The sequence below is a fragment of the Parasteatoda tepidariorum genome, chromosome 5 (genome assembly GCF_982258835.1).
Source record: "Parasteatoda tepidariorum strain Cologne lab strain chromosome 5, Ptep-v5.0, whole genome shotgun sequence".
Lineage (NCBI taxonomy): Eukaryota > Metazoa > Arthropoda > Arachnida > Araneae > Theridiidae > Parasteatoda > Parasteatoda tepidariorum.
The window spans coordinates 67,737,054-67,761,960 of record NC_141759.1 but is presented as its reverse complement, the minus strand read 5'-3'; the positions used below and the strand labels follow the sequence as shown (position 1 = coordinate 67,761,960).

The 24,907-nt window shown below is 27.0% G+C and overlaps 1 protein-coding gene across 1 annotated transcript; it reads left to right on the top strand.

Annotated features, from left to right (window-relative positions):
• Positions 1–141: 141 nt before the first annotated feature.
• On the top strand, positions 142–23,711 carry LOC107455556 (uncharacterized). The gene is made up of 12 exons (XM_016073167.4): positions 142–455; positions 2,808–2,915; positions 6,078–6,177; positions 10,882–10,969; positions 11,997–12,188; positions 13,446–13,586; positions 13,671–13,866; positions 15,942–16,739; positions 17,722–18,108; positions 19,225–19,428; positions 20,749–20,862; positions 23,317–23,711. Exons 1-12 carry the CDS (start codon positions 437–439, stop codon positions 23,364–23,366), a joined length of 2,397 nt encoding a protein of 798 aa, XP_015928653.3. The 5' UTR covers positions 142–436; the 3' UTR covers positions 23,367–23,711.
• Positions 23,712–24,907: the final 1,196 nt, after the last annotated feature.

Genomic DNA, 24,907 nt, shown 5'->3' with positions numbered 1-24,907 from the left:
TTACTGTTCGTACTTTTTATTATATTTTTCAATAATTTTTACTTCATTCTTAGGGACCGTATCGCGTATGACGATTCGCATTGCCAATCAGGTTCCCGATCATATCTTTGAATTCGCACATGCGAAGTTTTAGAATACAGTGAGAATGGCCTTATGTATTGACACGAGCGCCACTGCTATTCATTGTGCTGTTGTTGCATTGTGTTGGAATACGTGCTTTTGCCTCTATTCCCTTGTCTCCTATAAACTAAACTGAGTCGAACCTCGCCCGTCTGAACTGAACCAATACGCTAAAGTAATGGACCAGTCATTGACATTGGAGAGGTTAAAAAGAAATCAAATAAAATGAATAATACGGCAATCTGTTTGAAATCGAAACATTAAATCATCTCAATACCATGAATTTATTTTTTTCACCAAATGAACTTCAGTATTGATGGATAAATGTAGTACAGGTACGAATAAAAAAATCACTTCTAGCCCTTTTTTAAGTACCCTCACAATTTTTTGTTCTAAAATGCTATTCTAGACAGCTAGCAACAAATCTACTAAATATAACGATAACAGCTGTGAAGTATTTAATTAGTTGCGAATGTGAAAAAGACAGGCGTTGTTGTTTATCTATACTATGGGGGAGAGAGCATGATTTTTTTATTCTATAGTCAATTTTATAAAATAGTTTATTTTCTATATTTGTTTTTGCTTAACATTTTTCTTCATTAATTATGTATGTGTGTAATAGTTAAATGTAAAGTTTCGATTTCCTTTATTTTTATAAATTTTGATACGTTTATTTTTTTATTACGTACCTATCACTTGCTGCTTACATGACGAATTCCAGATTCCTCATTTCGGTGTTAACCTCATAGTTTCATTCATGATTTTACAACCATGAGAATTATAGATATTTGATCAAAAAATCATCATTTACATTTAGTAAAGTTTGATGTGAAATGACTTGTTTGTTATTAGTTAAATGTTATTGCTCATACTATGCCTACCATTTAACTTTAAGTATTTGACGATTTGAAACCTGCAATTAATTTCCTTTATATAATGTGATTATCCACATTGGTTAATATTTGTATAAAGCTTATATAATGCTTTAATACTTAAGAATGTATCTACAAACTCATTAACACAAATTGAAGCAAGTTCTTTTTTAAATGACCAAAGTACATTATTAAAATATTTCTTCATAATTAAACAACAATGATTTAAAAATTAATATATTTTTAAAATATTTTTCTTTTAATGTATCTTGCAGTACAACTAGAAAATTTTTCTGCATGGGGTCTTAAATTTGTAGTTTTTAAGTTCATAAATTTCATTCATAGACCATTGCTATAAATGTTTCTTTCTTTCTCTATATTTTTATTGCTCTCTATATTTGTTCTCTATATGGTTCTTTGTATTTGTTACTGTAGTTATCTTTAAATTTTGCCATTAGAAATAAAAAAAAATTTCATGAATTTTTAATATTTGTCTGACAAATATTAAAAATTTATAAATTTTTTTTTGAGATTTATGAAATTTTTTGACAAATTTTGTCATTTATGATAGGAAAATTTTTAAACGAAATTTTTTTTAAAAACAAGTTATTGAATACCTACATCTATAAACTAATTAGTAGATAAGAGAGGACTAGTATAGTCAATATTTACTAAATTGCTAAGAAAACTTGCCTAGTTTAAGCATGTCTAGTTTTTTTTCTTTCTGTTAAACTACATTTTAACTTTTTATCTTCATTGTGAACTTTTCAGAACTGATTCAAGTATTTTAACTTTTGTATTAATTTTATCATTTTCACACTTCATTATTTTTCTTACTAAAGCTCTTTATATTTTGGGATATTTAGAAAAATTTTACACTTTTTCAATCATTATCATGTAGGTCCCTATTGGTGATGTAACTTCAGCCATTTGTTACATAAAGATTGAAGCTAGAAGCACTGCAAATATTTGCATTTTTATTATTACTGTAATATTGAAGAGTAAAACTTTAATGTTTATTTACATTGTTGTTAATTTATTATGTCTCCACTTATGAAAATCTGTTTTATAATTGATCAAGGACCAATTAATGCTTGGGAATGGCTTTATCTCCCTTCTTGGCTCTGCTTCTGTGTACATTTGCCCATATTTAGCAAACAATTAATTACATATTTTTTTCTCCTTTATAACAGAAACTGAATTAGTTAGTTCTAACAATGCTTTAAAAGTGTTAGTTTTGTTTATCCAAATATTATAGTTTGATATTTAGGTTAAAATCAATCATTTTTGTAGCTCTAATTAAAAAAATATTCATATCATCCTGGCCTTTAACATATTATTCAAAATAATGATAGTCTTTCTGCTCTTTTTTCATGAGAAAGCAAATCCACTTTTTTGCAATGTTAGGAAAGCAAATAAGTAGCTATTTCATTATAAATTTAAGTCTGCAACAAATAAGTTTGCAGTCTTACACATTTATTTATGAAGTTTTAAATTAATCTATTTATTGATGAATATTTATTGTTATCTTCAGTATAATTCAAATGTCTTTTCCTATAAGATGAATTTTATACAAAAATTGTTATATATAGATAATTCTTTCCATTGCTATGGCTTAGTACTCACAGTTCAATATTTTTCTGAATTGTTTTACTATTAACAATTTTGAAATACTTATAATTATTTTAATATTTAATTTTATCTTGGGGAAAAGTTTTTTTTTTATATTTAGTTCAAATGATAAGAAACATTTTGTATTAAATTTTTGTTGTTGCTCAAATCACTTTGAGTTTTAACTTTCCTCTTCTAAATTAGATGCTGAATTTGATTCTTATTGGGATAATGAAGCCAAGAACCAAAATCGAAATAGAATAAGAGTTGGACGACAGTATCAAGCTACAATACCTCCACTTTTAAAGCCTGGTAATTTGATATTTTTTTAGTTTTCATATTTCAGCTGTATATACTACAAAGGTAGAAATTAAGAACATTTAGTCACTGGTCCAAAAGATTAGTTACTAAAACATATAATTAGTCTCTACACATTAATGCATAAAGCTTGAGACCAGCAACAAAAACAGCATATTATCTATTGCTGGTTCTGGGGACCACTAATATTCTGGTAGTCTGAGTCAAATTTTAACAGTCACATGTCCAAGGACTGGTAGTCTGAGTCAAATTTTAACAGTCACATGTCCAATTATTTCAAGCATTGTTCTATAAATTGTGACTGTGTGTAATATGTTAATTACTCATTTATTAATTAGTTTATTAAATATTAGTCATTAAAAGAGGAAATATGATGCAGATCTGCATAAAAATTATCTTTGATTCTTACAAGTCAAATAATTTTCTGAAATTAAAAAGTAGTATATGTATTTTTTTTATCTGTATCAATCATATTTGAATGTAGTAAAGTCATATTTACTTTTTTATCTGTATCAATCATATTTAGTATTAGATTTTTATAACAGTAGTAAAAATTTGATTGATCATTAGCTGTAAAGATGTGATAAATTAAGCTTAGATTGAGACCGGATGGTTCAAAATAGTTGAGCTTGGGGATGTTGAAGTTTCCTGCCTAATTATCATTTTTTCCCCCCTTGAATTATTGCAAATAAATAAGGCATTGAAGATTCTTAAATTTTTTTTTTTATTTTTAATGTAGGGTGACCCAGGGTAATTCAGGATCACTCTGTTTCTGGGGTAAATAATGATCACATTTTTTAAAAAAATTATTTTTTTTAAATTTGAGACATGGACAAGAAAGCTTGTACACTTTACTAAAGTATAACTACATTTACTTAATAATATTTTTTTGTTTAATCTAACAAAATAAGTATCATTTAAAATGCTTTCTGCATTTTCCATTTCAAAGATCGGTTTCAAAATATGCACATTTCTGCAAAGATCAACCCCCTTCTCTTAATAATAAATTATTTTGAGTTACTTTCTTTTTCTTTGATATAAAAATAGTGTAAGCTTTTGTTTAATTGTTTCACATCTACTGTAAACATTATAATTGATTATAGGAAACTATATATCAAATGTTGCCCCATACAGATGGGGTAATTATTGATCACTGGGGTAATTCCTGATCATTTTCATTTCTTCTTATAGTATAAAAAATAGCTAATAAATAGTTAATTGTCTTTTCTTATATAACAGTTCATATTTATTAAGTGGAACAACTATAAAATATATTTTAACTATAATCACAAAATTTGTTTTTAACAGTATACAAGACAAATGTGTTCTGATATGCACCATTTCTAGCTTGTCTTACCTTTCTTCTATCTTAATTTTTTGTGTGTACATTGTTAGAATAATTTTTAAGCTGATAAATTAACCTAATATAAATATGGTGAGAAATTATATGCCTTAAAAGGATACTAAGCTTCTAGAAAGCAAAAATAGCAAATTTCTTTTAATGATTGAAAATGGAAATTTCAGTGCTGCCAGAGCTGAAGTGTTAATCTTTATTCCGGCTTTTAAATAAAACGTTTTAATAGCTGCTTAAAAATATCTTTTTGGTTTTTTTGTTTGATCTTAATGTCTTATTTGTTAATTACCATTGTATAATTATTTTTAAACAGCCTATTTACTATAAAAACTGGTGATCAGTAATTAACCCAGAAATGATCAAGAGAAGGGGTAATTCCTGATCACTAAAAATTTAAAATCTTTTAAATTCTAATTAGATTTTCAAACAAAAGAAGGTAGCATATGAGTCATCTTATATAGCCTCAAATTTCCAATAAATATTAAAATTCTATCTTGAATAGTTTTTTCACAAAATAGATGTTTGCATTTTTTGATCAGGAATTACCCCAGGTCACCCTATACACATTGAAGTGTAAATTGAAGTATTAATGGGCCAGTTGTTCATTAAAGTTAAGACTCCACAATTTTGCAACATATAGCATGATTATGATAGCATTGTCAGCATTGTGCACAAGCCACCTTTACCACTCAGATGAGCTGGTACTCAAATCATCTGTAGCTGAATGGGATTCCAGCTGTCTCTGTAGATCAAATCACAGTGCTTCATAATGATAACTCAGTGCATCTTACTAGATGTATAGCATCAGCTAAGCTAAAAAATCTGGTATTTGTAGCTTAAGTAACATTTAAGTTCTTAAGTGTAACATTTTGAAAAATGATAAAATAAAAATTTATTGCTTAATTATTTTTATTATTTGAAAAAGTTATAAATTTTATTTTTGCTTATTATTTTTAAAAAAATATTTTTCAATTTAAATTTTTGAATTCATTGCTTATTTGAAATTTATAAAATTGTTAAATTTTATTAATTTTTATTATTTTAAAAAGTTATAAATTTTATTTTTGCTTATTATTTTTTAAAAATATTTTTCAATTTAAATTCTTGATTTCATTTCTATTTTACTTTAATGATTTATACCAAGATTTAAAAAAAAAAAAAAAAATTTAAATTGTCAAGTGGTGATATAATTTTTCAAGAATCCTCTACCCTCACCATCTTGGATTTTTGTTTAAATTTTTTTCTTCATTTTTTTTGTACTTAACAAACTTTTGATGATGTAGTATTATAAACTAAAATTATCGGAATTTGAAAAAGCCTTATGGAAATGGCAACAAAAAAAAAGGTCAGAAAAGGCATGGGTTTATCAAGGAATCATTGCAAATTAAATTTGTCAAAAAGTAGTTGTTTTAATATAAAATCATTGTGCATTAACTGGGGTCTGTCTAGGTTTTTCTGAGAGGTACCTATTTTGTGAAAATGTAGACATAATTTGTGAAAATTAAAAATATATTAAAAAATAATCGCAAAATATGATGAAAATATGGATTTACTGTTTCTTAGGGGATACAAAAATAAAATTTAAGAAAAAGTATTTTGTGAAACTCCTGTTTTTCCTAAAGTTGAATTTGTGAAGGTACCGCTAAACAATAGTAAGTTTGGCCTTGACATATCCCTGATTAATATCTATTGAATGTGTCCTAATTTGAAAAATCAAGTGAAAATGGTCTGAATAGATATATATATAAATTGTTTTTGTGTGCATTCTCATAATTGATGTTTTTTTTTTTTTTTTACTTTAGGTGAAAAAGATGGAAGGAAATTGGAAGACCTAGAAACACTGAAATGGAAACCGGATCAGTTAAGTGATCAGAAGCTTGAGGAGTATATGTCTATGGCAAAGTAAGTATGAATCACTTTATTTGATAAATATTAATGCATAAATATTTTATTTTTCTGTTACTTATTTAATGCAAATTTGTTAGAATAATTTTTCTCCGATGTCAATGGGTATTGTTTTTTTTATGTATTATTCAAATATTTGTCTTTTATTTTAACAGTAAATAGTGATGGTAACTATAAATTTCTCGAAATATTTTTTCTACTAAACTACCTAAAACATTTTAAGTTCGTGGCAGAGCTATTTTCATTCTTTAGATTTAGTAAAGCTTGGTTAAACTCGCCAATTTTTTTTTATCAAATCCTAGAAACTTTTTCTCTTTCGGTATTGTCTTACAATTGATTGAAATCATTTAATGCAAAGGAAAATATTTGTCACAAAAATTATAAATTAATAAAAAATCTTTTTAAAATATTGATTAAAGTCATAAATAAAAATCAGATTAAGGCTATTCCATAATGCTACGGAGAACATAACAAAAATATTAACATTTATTGAACCCCTCCATTAACCAATTTCTTAGTTTTTATTAACTGTTTTAGATATAAAATCAAAGATTATAGTTCTTAAGTATTTTATAATGAAAAAAAAAATATTTAACTTTTAATTTAGTTGATATTTGTAACATCAGTCACATAAAAATTATAACATGAGTCACAAGATCTTTTTCTCTATTTGTCATTTTGTGTATGTAATTTCATGTATACAATTAAGGTTTCCTGTTAATTTCAAGTTTTTTTTTTTTTTAAATAAATTTAAAAAATACTTTCAATATTGCTTATAGAAGAAATGGAATTTCAAAATAAAAGTATAATGTTTTATTCTAAATAAGACATTTCTAATTTTCTTTCCTTTTATTTTAAATAAATATTTAAAAAATATATGATATTTTACTCCATATCCTTTTTAACATTGGTGAAATTTTATATTTTTATTCCAAATAAAACATTTATTATTTTCCTCCCTTTTTTTTCTTATATGCATATTAATATTAGGCTATTGAAAAGCATCCCATATAATTAAAAAAAAAATATATTAAATATTTCTCAATAAAAATTTTTTTTTTGAAATAAGTAAGCGTAATAAAATGTAATGTCAGTCACCATAGAATTTTTCCATTATATATCAGCACCAGGATGCATTTGATAGTTTAAATGTATTTCATATAAAAGAACATATTTTGTTAGTCAGTTTTTGAATATATAAAGTATTTCTATGTGTTCATGTGCTAATAATATGTTTGATCAGTACTGATTTTATTTAAGTAAACGCTTAACAGTACATTTTTCCATTTTAACAGCACTTTTAACTTTCTTAATTAGTTAAAATAAATTTTTTTATAAGTAAAAATGAGCTCAGCAATAAATTTGTATAACTGTCGTATCAATTTTAAATGGTATCTTCTTAGCATTAATTTTTATCTCTATTATGAAGATAGTTGATGAATGCTCCATATACATGAACCGCTGTCATTTGATGATCTTCCCTGTGGCAGAATTTTCTTGGGATTTCTGCGACAAACCTCTCTAGCACTAATATCTTTCTGCAAGATGCTTTTAATAATAACAAGTATGCATGTTACTAATTGAATTTGAAGTAAGAAAAATGTTGCGTTCACAGTAAAAAGAAATTTTGAATAAAATAAAAATCGTATTTAATTTTTAAATGAATGTATAATGTTTTTTTTTTATATACATTATTCTAATACAAAGGCGAGATTCTCCCATTTTGTACGAAGAAAACACTCTAATTATTTCCTTTTTCGCATTTCGTAAAACATCATCTCCTCAAAAAAAAATTAAAAATCTTGTAATCCCTAGCAGTGACTGCTAAAAACAAGATCGACGGCGAAATCACGCTGATCGGACTCTTCAAAGGGAGGGGGGTGTTACTAAATGCTTGTTTCGTTTCGAGATTCGGATGTTGTAATAAATAATATCGTATTTAAAATATAGGATTTTAAAGACTGTGAAATGCATGACCCCCCCCCAAAAAAAAAGAAAAAGGATAGAATCATTGTTTTAATTATTCATAAGCACGATTCGAGTTCCCCATATTGTCTGAAATATATCGGGTTACTTAAAAATCACGGGAAAATCAATATCAATAAACTGCCGAAAATACAATCTAAACACTACATGGATTTGTGGTAGTATCGGCATAAAGTGAGATCGTCAAAAAGAGATTATTTAATAGCGCAATTTAAATTTTACGTGTCGAAGTAATATTGACTAAAAAATAACAGGAATTTTAAAAATCCCATGGAATTCAGTAGCATAGCACATGTAACAAAAAGCCGAAAAACGGTGAAATTGTCACAGTAAAAGTAAGTAATTGATTTCAGTTTCGAGTATAATTAAACTGTATGAGAAACATCGGGATTTGTTTCGCTTAAAAATATGAAAATAGAGCGTGGATTAACAAGAATATTGGCGCAAAATAAGTGGGTCAAAAGAATGATTTCTGGAGGGAAAAAAATCATCCAACATTTCTGCAGAAAAGAAATTTCTATATTTTTCATTCTTAAATTAGAATAGAAAAATCAGGAACATTTCTTTCCTCTCTGATGTGCTAAAAAGGCATCTTTTAATTATAATTTTAGAAGAAAAAAAAATTTCTGCAGAAAAGAAAACAAAAATTCCTTACTTCCTAACAGAAAATTCTTTATGCAAGAACTCAGCAGCATTCTGCGACAATGTCGCTGTGTCGCCGCGATTCTGCCACGGGGATGATCTTCCTTGTTAACTTTTGCATGAACTTTACTATTCTTTTCTGCAAAATGTTTTCCTTAAGATTGCACAACAAAAATTGTCACATGATTAATTTTCCACTCATTGCAATTTCATTTCATAAACCGAGTTTGATAGTCAATATTCCTTAAATTTAGTAATAATGATTTTTAAGCTCTACCTAATTTTTGATAAATGTGTATGCATAATATTGAGCTGAAACATTTGCATTTATGAGTTATTGCACTCCAAAATTGTTCAAATCTGTGTTAAAATATTTTGAAGCTTTTATTTACATTGCTTAATGGCTTTATTCATGTCAAATGGCAAAGTAAAATAATTACTTAAAGAATTCCATGGTGACTGACTTACTGTTTGATTGGTTTTCTTTCTTTTTTTTCATTAATAAATAATTGATAATAATTTTTCACTGAAGATATTTAATAACTTAAAAAATATATATATATGGTATGTTTTTACAACAGTCTAATATTATTATGCATATAAGAAAAGGAATGAAAATTAAATGTTTCACTTAGAATAAAAATATAAAATGTGACTGACTTTTCATAAAGAGGACACTGAGTTAAACATCATATTTTTACTTTGAAATTCTCCTTCTTTCATGAGCAATAGTATAATTAAATTTTCAAATTTATTTAAAAAAACAACAGCATCATATTAACAGTAAACTTTAAAAGTACACTTGAAGTGACATGTAAGAAGTGACAAATAGAGGAAATGCTCTTATGACTGATGTTACCACTTTTATATGACTGATGTAACAAACTAACTGCATGAAAATTTTAATAAACTTTTTTATTATTGTTACAAATTACTTGACTACAATAAGTTAATAAAAACTGAAATTTATTAATAGAAGGATGCTATTAAATGTTTAATTTTTTGGTTATGTTGTCCTTTGTATCATGGAATTGCCCATTTTCACTTTTAAGTTTCCTTTCTCTTAATTAGGCATGTTTATGTTACTGTTTCTATGTATGAACAGTGCCATGTTATAAACTTCAAACATTAGCAATTTTTAACATCAGCCAAATTATTTTCTTGCTTTTTCATAGTGTTTGGTGTTTTTTATATTTTCCATTTTTTTTTTCTTGTGTTATTACTGATTCTGATGACTATGGATCCTTAGAACTCAGGACTTTTAAATTTCAGGATCCCTTTTTACTAAAAGTGGGCCCCTACTTAATTTGATACAAATCTTTACTTTAAAGATAACATAAAAATAAATATTTTATGATTAATGAACAAAAAGTTATTATTAAATTGTTGAGTTATTTAACAAAGAAATGAAACAAAATTTCAATATCAATTCAATTCAAAATTATTTCCCATCTATTTTTATTGTAGAAAAAAAAAATCGTTTTACCAGCATAAATCTGCAGGTGCGCACTTTTTTCCCCTATTTTCTCAAAAGAGAATTAAGTTTCCTAGGGACATAATATAACTTTAATCATATTCCATCTATAAAAAAATTTGACCTAATTGATGTGCTTTAGCGCCTAACGAAATCGCTGGCTAACAAGAAATATTCAGTCTTATTTGCAATTTTCAGATATGTAAGTGCACATCAAAAAATAACATAATAGCATCTCATTATTTTGAACTGTTACTGTCAAAAGGTCCCCCCCCCCCGTAGCTATCCATTTATTATTATGTTTCATAGGGATAGCTTAATGTAATGTAGATTTGTTTTAGGTAAAATACAGAAATGGTAAAGACATAATTTAATAAAGCAAAATATTTGAATAGTATAATTATATAAACTAAGTATTATAATTTAATTAGATTTATTATGAAATAAAAACTGTAAAATAAGGTTAAAACTTTCCACATTCTTTGTTCTTGTGAAGAAAAAAAAAGTTTTTGTATGCACAATTTTGAAATTATTTTATGAAAGTTCATCATTAAGAAACAAGCCTTTATTAAACTTGTTTATTTTTTATCACTGTTTAGAGGCATTTCTCTATTTTCCAAATCAGTAAGCAGCTCAAGATCACCAGAAAAATCAGATAACTCATTACAATCAGCTATTAAAGGCTTGGTATGTATTTCTTTATACTCTATATAATTGATTATTACACCTATTAAATTGATGCCTTTGCATCAGTTAAAATTATTCAATGAAAAATGATCGTTTAATTAATTAGATAAAATTCTGTAAATGCATTTTTTATTAACTGTATTTACTGATTCTTTGATTTTATACATTATGATTTTCTTGAAATTTTTTCCCTCTCAGTTGTTGTTTATTTCAGATAATAAATGAAAAGTTATATAAAATTTTGTTTATTATTCTCTTTTGATTAATGACATTTGTATTTTTAATATTGTTATTATCTTCATGTTTTTTAAACTTATTTAATTTACACATTTTGGTAAATTTTTATTAAACAGTTATAATATACACAACTTGTTGCATTAATTTTTTTATTTTATGCTACTAAAAAAATCTTGGCGATTATAATCTAACTCAATATTAAGTGTGGAAATGTTTATTTGACTCTTGTAATACAGTAGGGAACCGATTATCCGGAACGATCGGGACCATCGCTATTCCGGATAAGTGATTTTTCTGGTTTTCTGAATCGCTACAAAAAGCCGTTTTTTTTATTTATTGTTAAACCCATCTAAAAAAAATTTTGGAAATAATCATAAAAAGAAGAAAAAACAATGAAGTAATACACTAATGATTATTTCCGAAATGATGGTAAGGGAAACATCTTTCAAAAAAGAAAAAAAAATCCTAAAATCTTATGAGGAAAATTTTTTTTTTTTTTTTAAATGGCGGGAAAATTTATCGAATTTTGTTCCGGTTTTTTGGTTTTCCAGTTTTCTGATTTCCGGATAACGGGTTCTGTACAGTACAAAGTTCTTAAAGAATTTTTATCATTTGCAAAACCATGTTAAAAAGATGAGATTAAGTTGTTTTCTCACTTCTGTGTGTCGTAAAAGAGCATGCATAGTGTTCCCAATATTTGTTTAAAGTTTTCAAAGTGAAGTTTCTAAAATTATTCTCAAAATATTACTTTCTCTATTTAATTGTTTGCCCGATATCAATCTCTTCTTAGACTGAATTTGTTGCTTCTCATCATCCTTGTCATCATGATGATGGTTGTCGCCAAGTCCTTAAACCTTCTTCCTCCTCTACTGAATCAGTTTCTAAAGTTAATACTAACACCTGGTCACAATCTGAAGCTCAACTATTTGCTCAAGCTCTTGAAGCCTGTGGCAAAAATTTCTCTGCAATTAAAAAAGAATTTGTAAGTTGGTTTGATTTTTTTTTTTTTTTACTATTTGAAGTTGAATTTTGATTACATAATTAGCTGTCTTCATATTTGTCCCAAAGCTCTACATTAAATCTTCTGCCTTCTACAAATTGCTCTTTCATGGGCTGACATATTTAGGACTGCCCATTAACCAGTTATAATTGGTATACAAAAAAATAGAAAGTGATACATTTAAATTACAATATAATATAATAATTTTAAATTACAATAGAACCTTAATCGGTAATTCTCATGGAACCATTAATTTCAAACGACAGATACGGTAAAACGATAAATCTGGGTCAAAGTAAGATGTTAAATAATGACTTGAAAATGTATGTGAAGTAATGAAGCAGTTATGGACTTAAAAATTAAAAAGTTTACTATCCGTATAAAAAAAATTATCATTGAAAAAAGTTATATCCATTTTGCTAACATACTTAACAATGTTAAATAAGGAACATATTTGCTTAGTTAAAATATTTTAAAATTTTAGTTTGAATATAATCTTTTCTTCTCAGCAAATTTTCAAAAATTTTTGACGTTTGCACTGATTTCGGCAAATGTTGGTACTGGTTGTTGTTCAGTTTCAACTTCTTCATCAGTATCACTTTGCACTTCTTCAGCTTTCTTCAACTGTTTCTTGAATCGACAACATCACAAATTTCAACGTTTTCACAAAACTAAAAAAATCCTTATATTTTCTTCATTAACACCATCAGAAGTTGCTATATTTGTTCTCAAAATGAAAAAAACATTAAAATTTTAAAATGGCGGCAAAATTTCTGAACAATAAATGTGAGAATGGTTTCAAAGAAGATCTAAACGGGTATTATTAACATTGTAAGAATAGCATTTGTAACAGTGCCAATAAAACAAGTCTATAGCTAGGGGAAAACGCAGGATGCGGGAATGAGGGTTCGAGGTTCGTCTATATTGCAAAGAAAAGAATCAAAAACTCTTCAAACAACATAGTGACTCCATACTGCAAATTCTATTCTGCTAGAAGTTCTGATAAATTTTACATAAATTAGGAAAAAAAGTTCTTTGTTTGTTTATCAAGCAAGCACTATGAAAAGAAAGAAAACTCTTGCCTGAAAGAGGAAGTAGAACTCAAATTGTACATCACTACAGAATAACATGATAGTTCCTTATTTTAATGCCTTTATTGTTATAGAATTTTGAAATTGTTGTATTATATATACATATATTTAATAAGCATCTGTATAATTTAGTATTTTGAATTTTCAGTTACCCTGGAAACCTGTACGTAGCATTATAGAGTATTATTACCAGATTAAAAATGAAAAAGCTGAAGAAACAGAACCAACTGATAAAGTTATCCCTAAAGCAGAAGAAGAACCTATTCCATCTTGTTCGCATGAAGAAAAGGTTTCATGTTCTTTTCTTTTTAAATATGTACATTGTCTACCATTTTTTAATGTGTTCAATCTTAAGTTTATTTTAATATTTCAGCCTTGTGTGAAAGAAGAACCTGTTAAAGTTGAAGAACCGCAGGTGAAAACTGTAAATACTGAAGATCCCCCAAAAGATTCGATTAATTTTTTAGATCATAGCAGAGTCACCGACCCTTGTTCAGCAGCATCAGAAACAAGCTTACCTCAAGATGTACCAGCTACATCAACCGTTGGAAGCTTGAAATTTTTTTTAGGTTTGATATTTATTTTCTTTTATTTAGCATTTTGTAAACGAAACTTTTATACTACTTTATACTGGTATTTGTAAAATAGAAAACTCTGTGCATATAAATTTGAAAGTTATGGAGTATAGCTTTTCTTAATCAGTATTATTAGTTTTTAACTGAGTCTGATATGAGGCTTTTTTATTGGTGTAAAAGAAAATTGTAATTTAAAGATGTTTTATTTTTTTATTCATTTTTTGATAGTTTTTTAAGTTTTATTTTCTTTTGAAATTTTATATCATTAACATGAATATTGATACCTTTCTAAAATAACTATTTTTTAAATTTAAGACTATATAATATGGATACAATTGAAGGTGGAAAGTTCAAAGCCAGAAGGGTCTGAGATAAAATTAAAATTGCATTTAGTAGAAGCGATAAAAAAGATTAATTCTGTAATCAAAGATTAACTTTTTGAAAGACGAGTGCTTATTTTTTTTTTTTTTTTTTTGTCACTGTTTACTGACTTAATTTATATATGTTCCTCATTTTTAAATCATCACTAAATACCAAGCGTCTTGGCAATTCAAGATTTCTTTTAATGGACTTTTCCTACTTCTTTAATTAACTGTACCTTTTCAACTATGTTAATGACTTAAAAGAAGGTTTTGCTTTTGACAATGCCAGAGTAAAACAAACAATATTTAAATCAATTAAATAAAAAAAAGCATATTAAGAGTCATTCATAAGAAATGCCTCTTACTTTAAGACCATGAGAATTTTGTATTTTCAGAGAAACCCCCTAGAACCCACAATGAAATAGTATAACTTAATACCAAAGTCATCTCAAATCATAATGTTGCATCCATCATGTTTCTGGCTCGGAATTTGATAATATTATTTTTTGTTCCTGTCAGACATTGAGCAGACTTTTTCTAATCACATCTAACAAACTTAATTCGTATTCATCCGAAAAATACACTATTTTACATTTGTCTTCAGTTCAGTTCAAGGGTTCTATGCCAGACTGTAATCTAGTTTTCTGATTTTTTATGAATTAATACTTTTTATGCTATGTGGTACATCCAATCCAACATCATATAAATGTCTTGTAGCAGTACCGCTACTTAATATTTATGATACTCTCATTGCACAATTTTAATACAATTTAAGCTGCGGACTTAATATAATTCTTTTTGTGTGTGTGTGTGGTTATTTTTTATAGTCAACCACTTTTAGACTTCCCAGACCAAATCAACTTTGATTATTGATATCGAGATCTTTTACACTTTACAATTCAATTGATAACAAAGATGAAATTTTACAAGGGCATCTGCCTTCTTTCAATAATTTTATTACCCTTTAATGTCACTCCAGACAAACGCGTCTACCCATAATTATAGTTTTGTTAACTTAAACTGAGAGTTTATAACAGAAATGTTTTGGGTTTGCACGACTATGGTGGCTTAGTAACTTTTTTTAGTCAAGCATAAAAAATTTAATTAGCTGAATCCTTTAAATACAAAAATACTCTAGTTGTACAAAATACTGTAGTTTATGCATATTATAACACATAAAAATTTTAGATAATTTATATTTGATTTCAATACTGAATGAATAAAAATAATTTGTTTTTCACTCATTTAAATATGAAACAGCTGAAAAAAGTTATAAAAAATAAAGCGGCTGGAGACTTTTGCACTCCACTGTATGTTGTTAGACAAGTTATTTTATTTATTTATCATTTTGTGTTGAGTTAAAAAGAAATTTCATGTTGAAAAACATAGCATTGTAAAATCAATTTGAAGTTTAGATAACTTTTTCAATGCATTAATTTTTTTTACCTAACTATTTTTATTTGTAAAATGATGAATTTTTTAAGTTTTAACTTTAAAAAATTAATCTGTTTCTGAGCATTAATGTTGATTGTCTATAAATTAATGATGAAAAATGCATAACAATAATCCAATCTAACCTAATATAGATACTGTTTTGCGGTATGCTGATATGGTAGGTAGTTCTTGTTTCATTTATGTTTTTATTTCAGATATATTTATGTTTTGCAGTTTATTCTTTCACTAATAAATGTAATCTTTTATTTACAGGAGGTCGTTTAGTACTTAAATTAAATGCGCAACAAGACGGTGGCTCTGGGAACAAGTGCCAATGGGTGCAATCTAATGATTTGCCTAAACATTCAAATCACAACAAAAAAGATAAACATAAGAAAAAATTTGCTCCATATAGTTATAGTTCTTCTGGAACTCAAAAGCCTTTGAAAAAAGGGGATGACACTTCTGCAGTACCAGACTGTGATCCTTCTGGTATAAAAAAGCCTAGGCTCAAAGAATATGAAACTTCCGAAAATAGTGCCCTAGGACTTCTCCTCTGCAGTTCCTCCTGGACTCCACCTGTTGCAGATGGTCAAGAATCTATAGACGTAGATGATACCTCCTCTAAAACAAGCGAAGGCTATATTTCTCCTATACTTTCCAATAATTCTCGAACATCAAAGATAGATACCATAAAACATGATTTTGCTAGCAATCCCAATACTTCTAATGAGCTCGGTGAACAAAAGTGCGATTCAGACCCGACTTGGGTAAAAACTGATAACTGTATTATTAGTGATAGTGCCTCAAAAAATGCTAGCGTTTTAAGTGGCAAAAACTCTCCTAATCAGTGTTATAGTTCTCCAATGAAAAAGGAAGTGCTTAACCATAAGAGTGCCTTGAGTCATGGTAGATCTGTAAAGAGTCCTTGCTATCAGTCTCGTTCAAGTCATTCCAGTAGTCCATTACTGAAGCAAAGGAACATCAAGTGGTCCAATATACCATATCCATTAAAGTCATCACCTAGTTCATTATCCCCGGTTTACATTGATTTAAGGAGTTCTACTAAAGGTTATTATTTTTCCTCTTCTATGTTTATAAGTTGAAAACAATCTTAATATATGACTATGCTTTTATGCAATTGAAAAAAATAATGTGATTGTCAAAAACTTTCCAACCCTGCCTAATTATGATATTTTTTAAAGTGCTTAATAATATTTTTTCCGTGCTTAAAAGGTGCTTATTTTTTGTTGAATAATTTGGCTGCGCACTCTAAGTTAATTATGCAGAAATGGCTAATATGTAAAAATCTCAATTTTAAGTTTTTTTTAATCGTGTACATTGGTTTTCTTATTGCACCCCAATTCTGGTAAAATATTATATACTCGCAGCACATTTCATTAAAAAAGCTTATAATTATTAGTATAATTTTTTTAAACCTTAATTTTTATTGTAGCATTTTGCAATGAAGGTATACTATTCTTCAACAGCCTGTAATGGACAAAGGGCAAGTTATATGCATGATAGTTGTAATGTGGTCCTTACAGCTAATGCTGCCTCAGACAAGTTTATACCTATCAATCTAAAGCTTGATGATCTTCTAACCATCACAGTGGTTTGAACTCCTTTCCTTGAAATGGCATTGTCTGAAACACTGAGCTAATGCAGCTTATATATTATTATAGTGAATGATAATTTACAGCATCGATCTGTTTAATTAAAAACACATTTTAAGCATTTTTTTTTTTGTCCAAAGCGTAAGCTATTCATCTTGGTGAGGTTGTCTTCTGCATATCCATATAAAGAAAGCAATTTTCTGTTCTTGTATTTATAGAAAAAAACTATATAAAAGAGAGAAAAATCTAAATATTCAGCCGATGCTTAACTGTGAAAGAGTTTAAATTATTAAAATATTTAATATATATGTACTTTAAAAGTTCATAAAAAATCCATACTTTATGTAGTTAGAAATTATTAGTAAAGTTTTTATTATTGCACTTTTTTCTATTCAATTGTAAAATAATATCATAATTTCATTTTTTTCCCTTCGCAGAATCTGCTATAGATTTATCATCAAAGTCTGACAATGGTCTAAACAATGCAGATCATTATGTGAAACAAACTCACTCTAATGAGAGAAGTGAGTGCAATGAATGCATTCTCTGCGAATCTGATTCGCGACCTGATAGTGAGTTCTCGCCTCAGTCTTCCAATTTCACTCCATCTGCAGAATCACCGAGAAAAGAACCATCATGTACAGCTTGTAATTGTTGTGAAGGTGTTTCTACAGACCAATTACCATTTGATAATTCTGGCAGAAAAGAAGATGAAACCATGACTAACAAAGAGTCTGATGATAACAGCCAACTTTCCTACACATATTGTAATCTTCCATACCATTGTGCTTTACCAAAATGCACCAAAGATTATACATTAGAAGGTATTATTTCCATACTTTAATCGAAATGTATTTTATTTCTATGTTTTCTGCTCCCAACAATATGGCAGCCTAGTACAGGCCAGAACCATCCCGACCTGTCGTTGACAGGATCAGGCGCTAATTTTATTCATCTATTGATGTCCTTGGTTTTAAGATTTCTTTCCACAGAATTCTTTTGTTTTAGCTATTTTAAACGAAAAAAATGCTAACTAGTTATCAATAATAGTTTACTTTCTAATGTTCTTAAGAGGATGCTTTACTGTGAGGGAAACTTCTCATGGCAAATTCTGTTTTTACCTCTAATGGTAATTTAAAGTTTAGATAAACATTGGTAAAGTTTAACTTTGACTAAATGTCATAATTGTTTGAATTTTTAAAATTTAAAAAACATATTTCAGCATTTTTTTTAAATTCGTGACATAGTAAGTTCTCCTGATCTCACTTCTATACTTTAAATTTAAAATGACTTATGTTGATTAAAAAGAATTTCTATGTAGGGTTTCTCTCATGGTATTGTCCTCTTAACAGAGATTTAAAATTAAATGTTTTTGTTATTCCATGTTACAAAAGTTATTATCCAAGACCATTGATCTTGCAGAAAGCAATTTTTCCTTTTGTTATTATTTTTAATTCATTTTTTCTTCCTTCTAAAATTATTCTATTACTTTAAGAATGACCTATAATTAATACAATTATTTTCTTAATTTTTTGTTAATGAAACCAATAACTAATTATTGTTGAGTTTGCTAATTTGGCTTCTACTTTGCAAACAAAAATTTAACTGATGAAAATATTTTGTTCATACTTGTTCCGATTTGTAGCTTTTTTTCTGGATATTCATGAATTCCGTGTGTTTAGAACATCCCATTTTGTAAACTAAAAAACAGTTACAGGTTTGCAAACTATCTGGCAATACTTCTTTCATGTTTTTTTTTTATTTTTATATAACATGCTATATTTAAATTTTAATACTAGATTATAGTATAATGATAATGTAACAAAACTCTTAATATGCTTTATGAAATTTTTTTTATTTATTTAAGTAATTTATTTATCTTTAATAGTAATATATTTCGCTTTTTAATTAACTAATTTTAATCTCCTTTACTAATTTAGAGCACTTGTGCAATAAAAGCAGCATTAATAAGAATCAAGTAGACTGCCCTGAATACATCATAAATGATATTGATGAAAATATGTGTGAGAAAAATCCCAACTGGTGTAGCAAAGCATCATATATTCCTTATTACTCTCATTGTTATCCGTACTATGTTAGTTATGGTGTAACATCTCGAAATTCTGCAGAATCGACTGATACGGGTATGTATTTAATGATCATTTTAGCATTTTTATTATGAAAACTGCTAGAGTGCTTGTTTTATACTTGTTCGAGTATAAAACAGCTCAAACTATCTTCACTGCATAACATTGAGTTTAAAGAAAAAAAAATGCATCCCTCTTGCTTAATAACTGTAAAAATTAAGTTATTTTCTAAAATTAAAAATGCCTAAGTTACTTTAATCATTATTGTAGAAAATATTTAGAAAAATATTATGAATGCCATATTTGCAGACCTTGAAAAGCTTCTAACTGAAAAAGAAATACAGTAGCAAACCGATTATCCCGAACGATCGGGACCATCGCTATTCCGGATTACTGATTTTTCCGGTTTTCTGAATCGCTACAAAAAGCCGTTTTTTTTCATTGTTAAACCAAACTTAAAAAAAAAAAAAAAAAAATATTTGAAAATAATCTTAAAAAGAAGAAAAAACGATGAAGTAATACACTAATGATTATTTCCAAAATGATGGTAAGGTAAACATCTTTCAAAAAAGAAGAAAAAATCCTAAAATCTTAAGAGGAAAAAAAAAAGAAAAAAAAATTTTTTTTAAATGGCGGGAAAATGTATCGAATTTCGTTCTGGTTTTTTGGTTTTCCGGTTTTCTGATAGAGAAAAAAAGTAAAAACTGGGTTTTTTAGATGTGCATATAGTATTGCCCTCATAACACCCAGTTTTTAATTTTTAAATTTATGAGAGTTAATAAATATCAAAGTAAGTGTTAACGACACCAGGAGTTATCTTAACAAAAAATATTAGAACTGCTTGATTATTTTTACGCTTAGGCATTTGCTTTTAAAATCTACAAATGTGGCATTCATAATTTTCATAGAAATAAAATTTCATATTTTATGTTATTTAATAATTATTCATTTTTAGTAATAGAATACAAACACTGAACAGACTTAATTTGTGTAAATGAATAGATTTATATTGTGTATTATATTTTAATGTATTGTAACCTGCTTTACTACTCCTAGTTATGAATCCTGAAAAATGTCTTACATAGAATTTAAACTTTTATAATTAAGTATTTAAAGAAAACAAATCTTGCAAAGGCATTGTGATTTTAAAATTGAACTAGTATGTTTGTTTTAGAACTTATCAGCCATACTTTTCATTTAATAAATATATTTGTCTGTATGCAGTAGTTTATTTATTTATTTTTTTCGAAAACGTTTATGAAATAGCTATTATTGTTTGTATAGAATATTACTGATTGATGTGTTTTAATAAATACTGATGGTTTTAAGTTTTAATATTTTTTTCTACTTAAGTTGTTTGTTTAATTATATTTTTAGAAGTATCAGAAGCTCCATTAGACTTATCATCTACTAATGAAACAAAACCAGAGAAATTGCCTAATGTAGAAAAAATATCAGAAAATTCCAGTGAAGAAGTATCCCAAAATGCAGGTACTTCCATTTTCCTTTTATTTTTAAAAGAGTGAAATTTCTACCACAAATATGAAACTTATGAAATAACTAATTAAAAAATTTTTTGTTGAAAGTACATTATTATTCTAGTTCATTCCCTAATATGTATGGGAAACAGTCTAAATGTAATATATTCTGTTTTGACTAATATATGAATTCATTGAGCAATTATGCTCTTTGTAGTGCAAGGGTCTGTTTTAAATGGCTTTTATAAACAATCAACAATTTATTGTTAACAATCAACAACCAGTTTCTAAACTTTTACTGGGAGCTGGATACACGGAAAAAATTTAATCTATTACCCAACCAATTCACGGTACCTGATATAAATTTTAGTTTTTACCCTGGTACCCCACAAAATTTCTATTCATTACCCATTTGGATATTAACACATTGATGCGAAACAAAATAAAAATCTTATAATTTTCTATTGAACAATTATTTTACAAGATAAACTTCTAAAGAAATTCATTGTGTGTCTAATAAATAAAAATGTTTTTGTTTTTTAAATAGATTTCAAGAAAGAAAGAAATTTGGGTTGACTGTATGGTTGTAGAATGATTAACATAAAACTAAGTCTGCTAATAGTTAACTTTATAATTAATTAAATTTTCAATAGAATTTATTTTTGTAACTTATGTTAAACCATGGAATATTTTAAAAGTAATGAAATACTAAAAAAATGGTTAATTAGCAACACTAAAATTACGTTTTTAGTTAATGGATGTTTAAAAATTATGTGCAATGAGATCTACCTTAGTACTTCTTTTAAACTTTTTACTATTCAGTGAGAAATTACCATGTCGAACAGAACATAAATATAGTGGTTTTGCTGTTCATATATTTGCTTTCTTACAAAAATATTATATATGAAACTAAAGCATATTTGCGTTACGAAGAGAAAAAACCTCGAAAACTTCCTTTGGTTAACTAGACAATAGGAGAACTTTAATTGGACTCTTTGAAATAGAAACACAGTTTTTGATTTAAAAAATTTAGTTGAAAGTTACCGAGTGCAAATTATATAACTTTAACTGAAAATATAATAAAGTGATTTAAATTTTCTAGTGATTGTTTAATGTTAAACTACATTAAAATAGAAAAAAAATTGTAATTTTTTTTTTAATAAAAACTATTTTTTGTCTAAAAAATTTATTTCTCAATTTTTGTTTAAAGTACTAGCTTCATTTTCACATGTGCTTTTTTGAACTAGTAAATTAAGTTCAGTGTTGTTTTAATTAGTAACAGCATTAGAATAATTAATGTATTGTTGGTAAGAATAAGTTTCTATTTGCAACTGTTTACTGTATTCCTATAAAATGCTATGCTTGCAAGCCTAAATAGTAGAAATATTATTGCATTTACTCATTTACTGAAAGAAAATTTAGTATGAGAGTAATACATATATATCACAATTCTCTATAGTTATTTTTTAATTTTATTCATTATAAAATACACAATTAGAAATAAATTAACTTTTTTAGTACAAAACTAACTTTTTGTGTCCTAAAGAGAAGAAAAATTAAGAATTGTTAAGTACCAAAAGCTTTTCAAGTTTTTTTTTGTGGTTGTAATAAAGATATGGTTGTACTGCATACGTGTGGGAAACCTGATGTTATCAAAATTGTAAATGCTTGCCATATTATATATCTAAATCCTATATATAATTATTCATGTGGGGAGATTCACATCGACAATGTCAACCTTCATCTATGAAAAGGTACACCAACATAGAATCGAGTTATCGGAATATAATCGAGGAATTGTATTTTTGTAGCGGTACATGCACTTCAATTCATATCTTTAATAAAAAGAACTTTTTCAAGAATTAAAAGAAAACAGTTACTAGGCTCAGCTATATTGAAAAAGTGTTGTTTCTTATTCCACTTGATCCAGTCCTTAGCTAGATCAAGTCCAGAAGACTGTTCACCAACAGAAAGTCCTGAACCAGAACAAGAGTTTCAAAGAGATCACGCTTCTCCAGTTCTAAACAGGAGAGCAAATGGTCTGGAGTAGATTGGTGGGAATTACACTTTGGACAAACAGGAAACTGAAAACTTTTTTTATTATTCTTTTTCTTAATAGCTAAGAATTGTGGTAGTTTTCTTATTTTATTCATTCTTCATTACTAAAATTATAGCTTCATTTTTTGGGAATAAAGGTTTTCTTTCACAATTTAACTAGTGTTATAAGAAAGTAGTTAATGGTGCTTTTTAAGTTTGTTGCACTTGTATAAATTTTAATTGATGTAATCTGGGTTTTAAAGAAAATTCGTTTGTTTTAGTTATAGATAATTTTGAATATTTAATGTATGCTGGTAGTATGGAAAATGTCCTATAATTAAAAAAAATTTTCTGACTGTTATACTATTTCTATTACTCATGTAACAATCTTTTTATTTTTACTTATGTCATGTTTTTTTTTTTTTTTCAGAAGGAGGTCGAGGAATGTTGTACCAGTTGTTAAAGAATAAAAGTAAATAGAGCTGTATGTATCAGCTTTTATATTTGTGCTGTATAAAGTAAATAATCTGGAAAATTGAACTCACCATTCTGCACCAGTCAAATTATGAGTGTTATTTTTTTAGCTGCAGAATAAAATCACTGATTATTATTAATTTTATTTTCACATATTGACACTATAATATACAAACTACTTTTTTATCAACTGTAAATTTTGTTTTATTTTGTTTTTTGTTTATTGAGGTAGAAAATAATAATACTTTTCTAAACATTTTGTATTTACAAAAGAGCTTATATTTATATTTACAGCATCATGTCTTGTGACAAATGTAATAGTTTTTCACATTAAATTTATTTGAACTCAAAGTTGCTGTTTGCATAGTTTTGACTTTAGCTCGAACCAATTTTTTTTTTTTTTTTGACATTAGAGGTAATTTTATAGAAAAAAAATGTCTTTCTTTATGAATAAAATATTTAAAAAAAATTGTTTTATTACTGTTATTTTGCTATGATTTCTCATAAAAGTTTGTGTTATTTAGTCATTGAAATTTCAAATGTTGAAATCCTAGGTATAATTGAGCACTTTAAAAAAAAAATCTTATTTTTTCATAGTTGCTCAAAGTTTTCTGTTCAACTGTTTCTGACCTTTTCTTTTAATTTTCGTTCTTTATGATCTTTGAAAATATTTCTCTTTTCCTCCTTGTTTTGTACGTCAACAGTTTTAACAATTTGGAAAGTGCTCCACTGGCATCATAGAACTCTCTCAATCCTTAAAACCTTCTTATTCATCTCTTCGCTGCAATTTATATTTTGTTTAAAGTTTTCTGATACACATTTTTTTTTATGGAGGAATCTTAGATTGGCATATAAGTAGGAGATGACTGTACTAAAATATGGCACATTCTTCATTCTCTATTGGTGAAAATTTCGTGATTATTTAAAATATTTTTATAGCAAGTTTGTACCTTTAATATTTTGTTACCAGAAAGGATCATGAGATTTTTTCTTCCACTCCTTTCAATTTGGCATTATAAAGTGATCTTTTAGTTTATCAAATGTTTCAGAGTAATTAACCGAAACAGCCTTACAAACAGAGTATATCAGGTCGCATAATCTAGTGACTGGATTGAAAGCATTATAGCGAAATATGTCTGAACACATAATTAAGTTAAATAACGCCATGACCAGAAATCTGTTTGTAAACTTGACACAAAGTGTCCTAAACTAACCTAGTCCTGTTATTGTCTGGAAAGTAAATAGCTGGTGTTAAAACATGTTAGTATCTTCTTTATGGAAGAAAAAACACAATTTAATTTTCTAAAAGGAAGTGTAACATTGAGTCTGTATAGAAAAATGTTTTCAAAATTAAAGATTTTAATCTTATATTTTGATACCTATCTCAAACTCTCTTTTAAATGTTTTAATTAAACCAGGGAATGAAGATTCTTTTTTAAAGCTTCCGGTCAAACTAAAATTTTTGCATGCTGCAATTTTGAGAAAAATATGATATATATTTAAGAGATGTAATAAAAAAACTTCTCGCTGAACAAACTATAATAAAA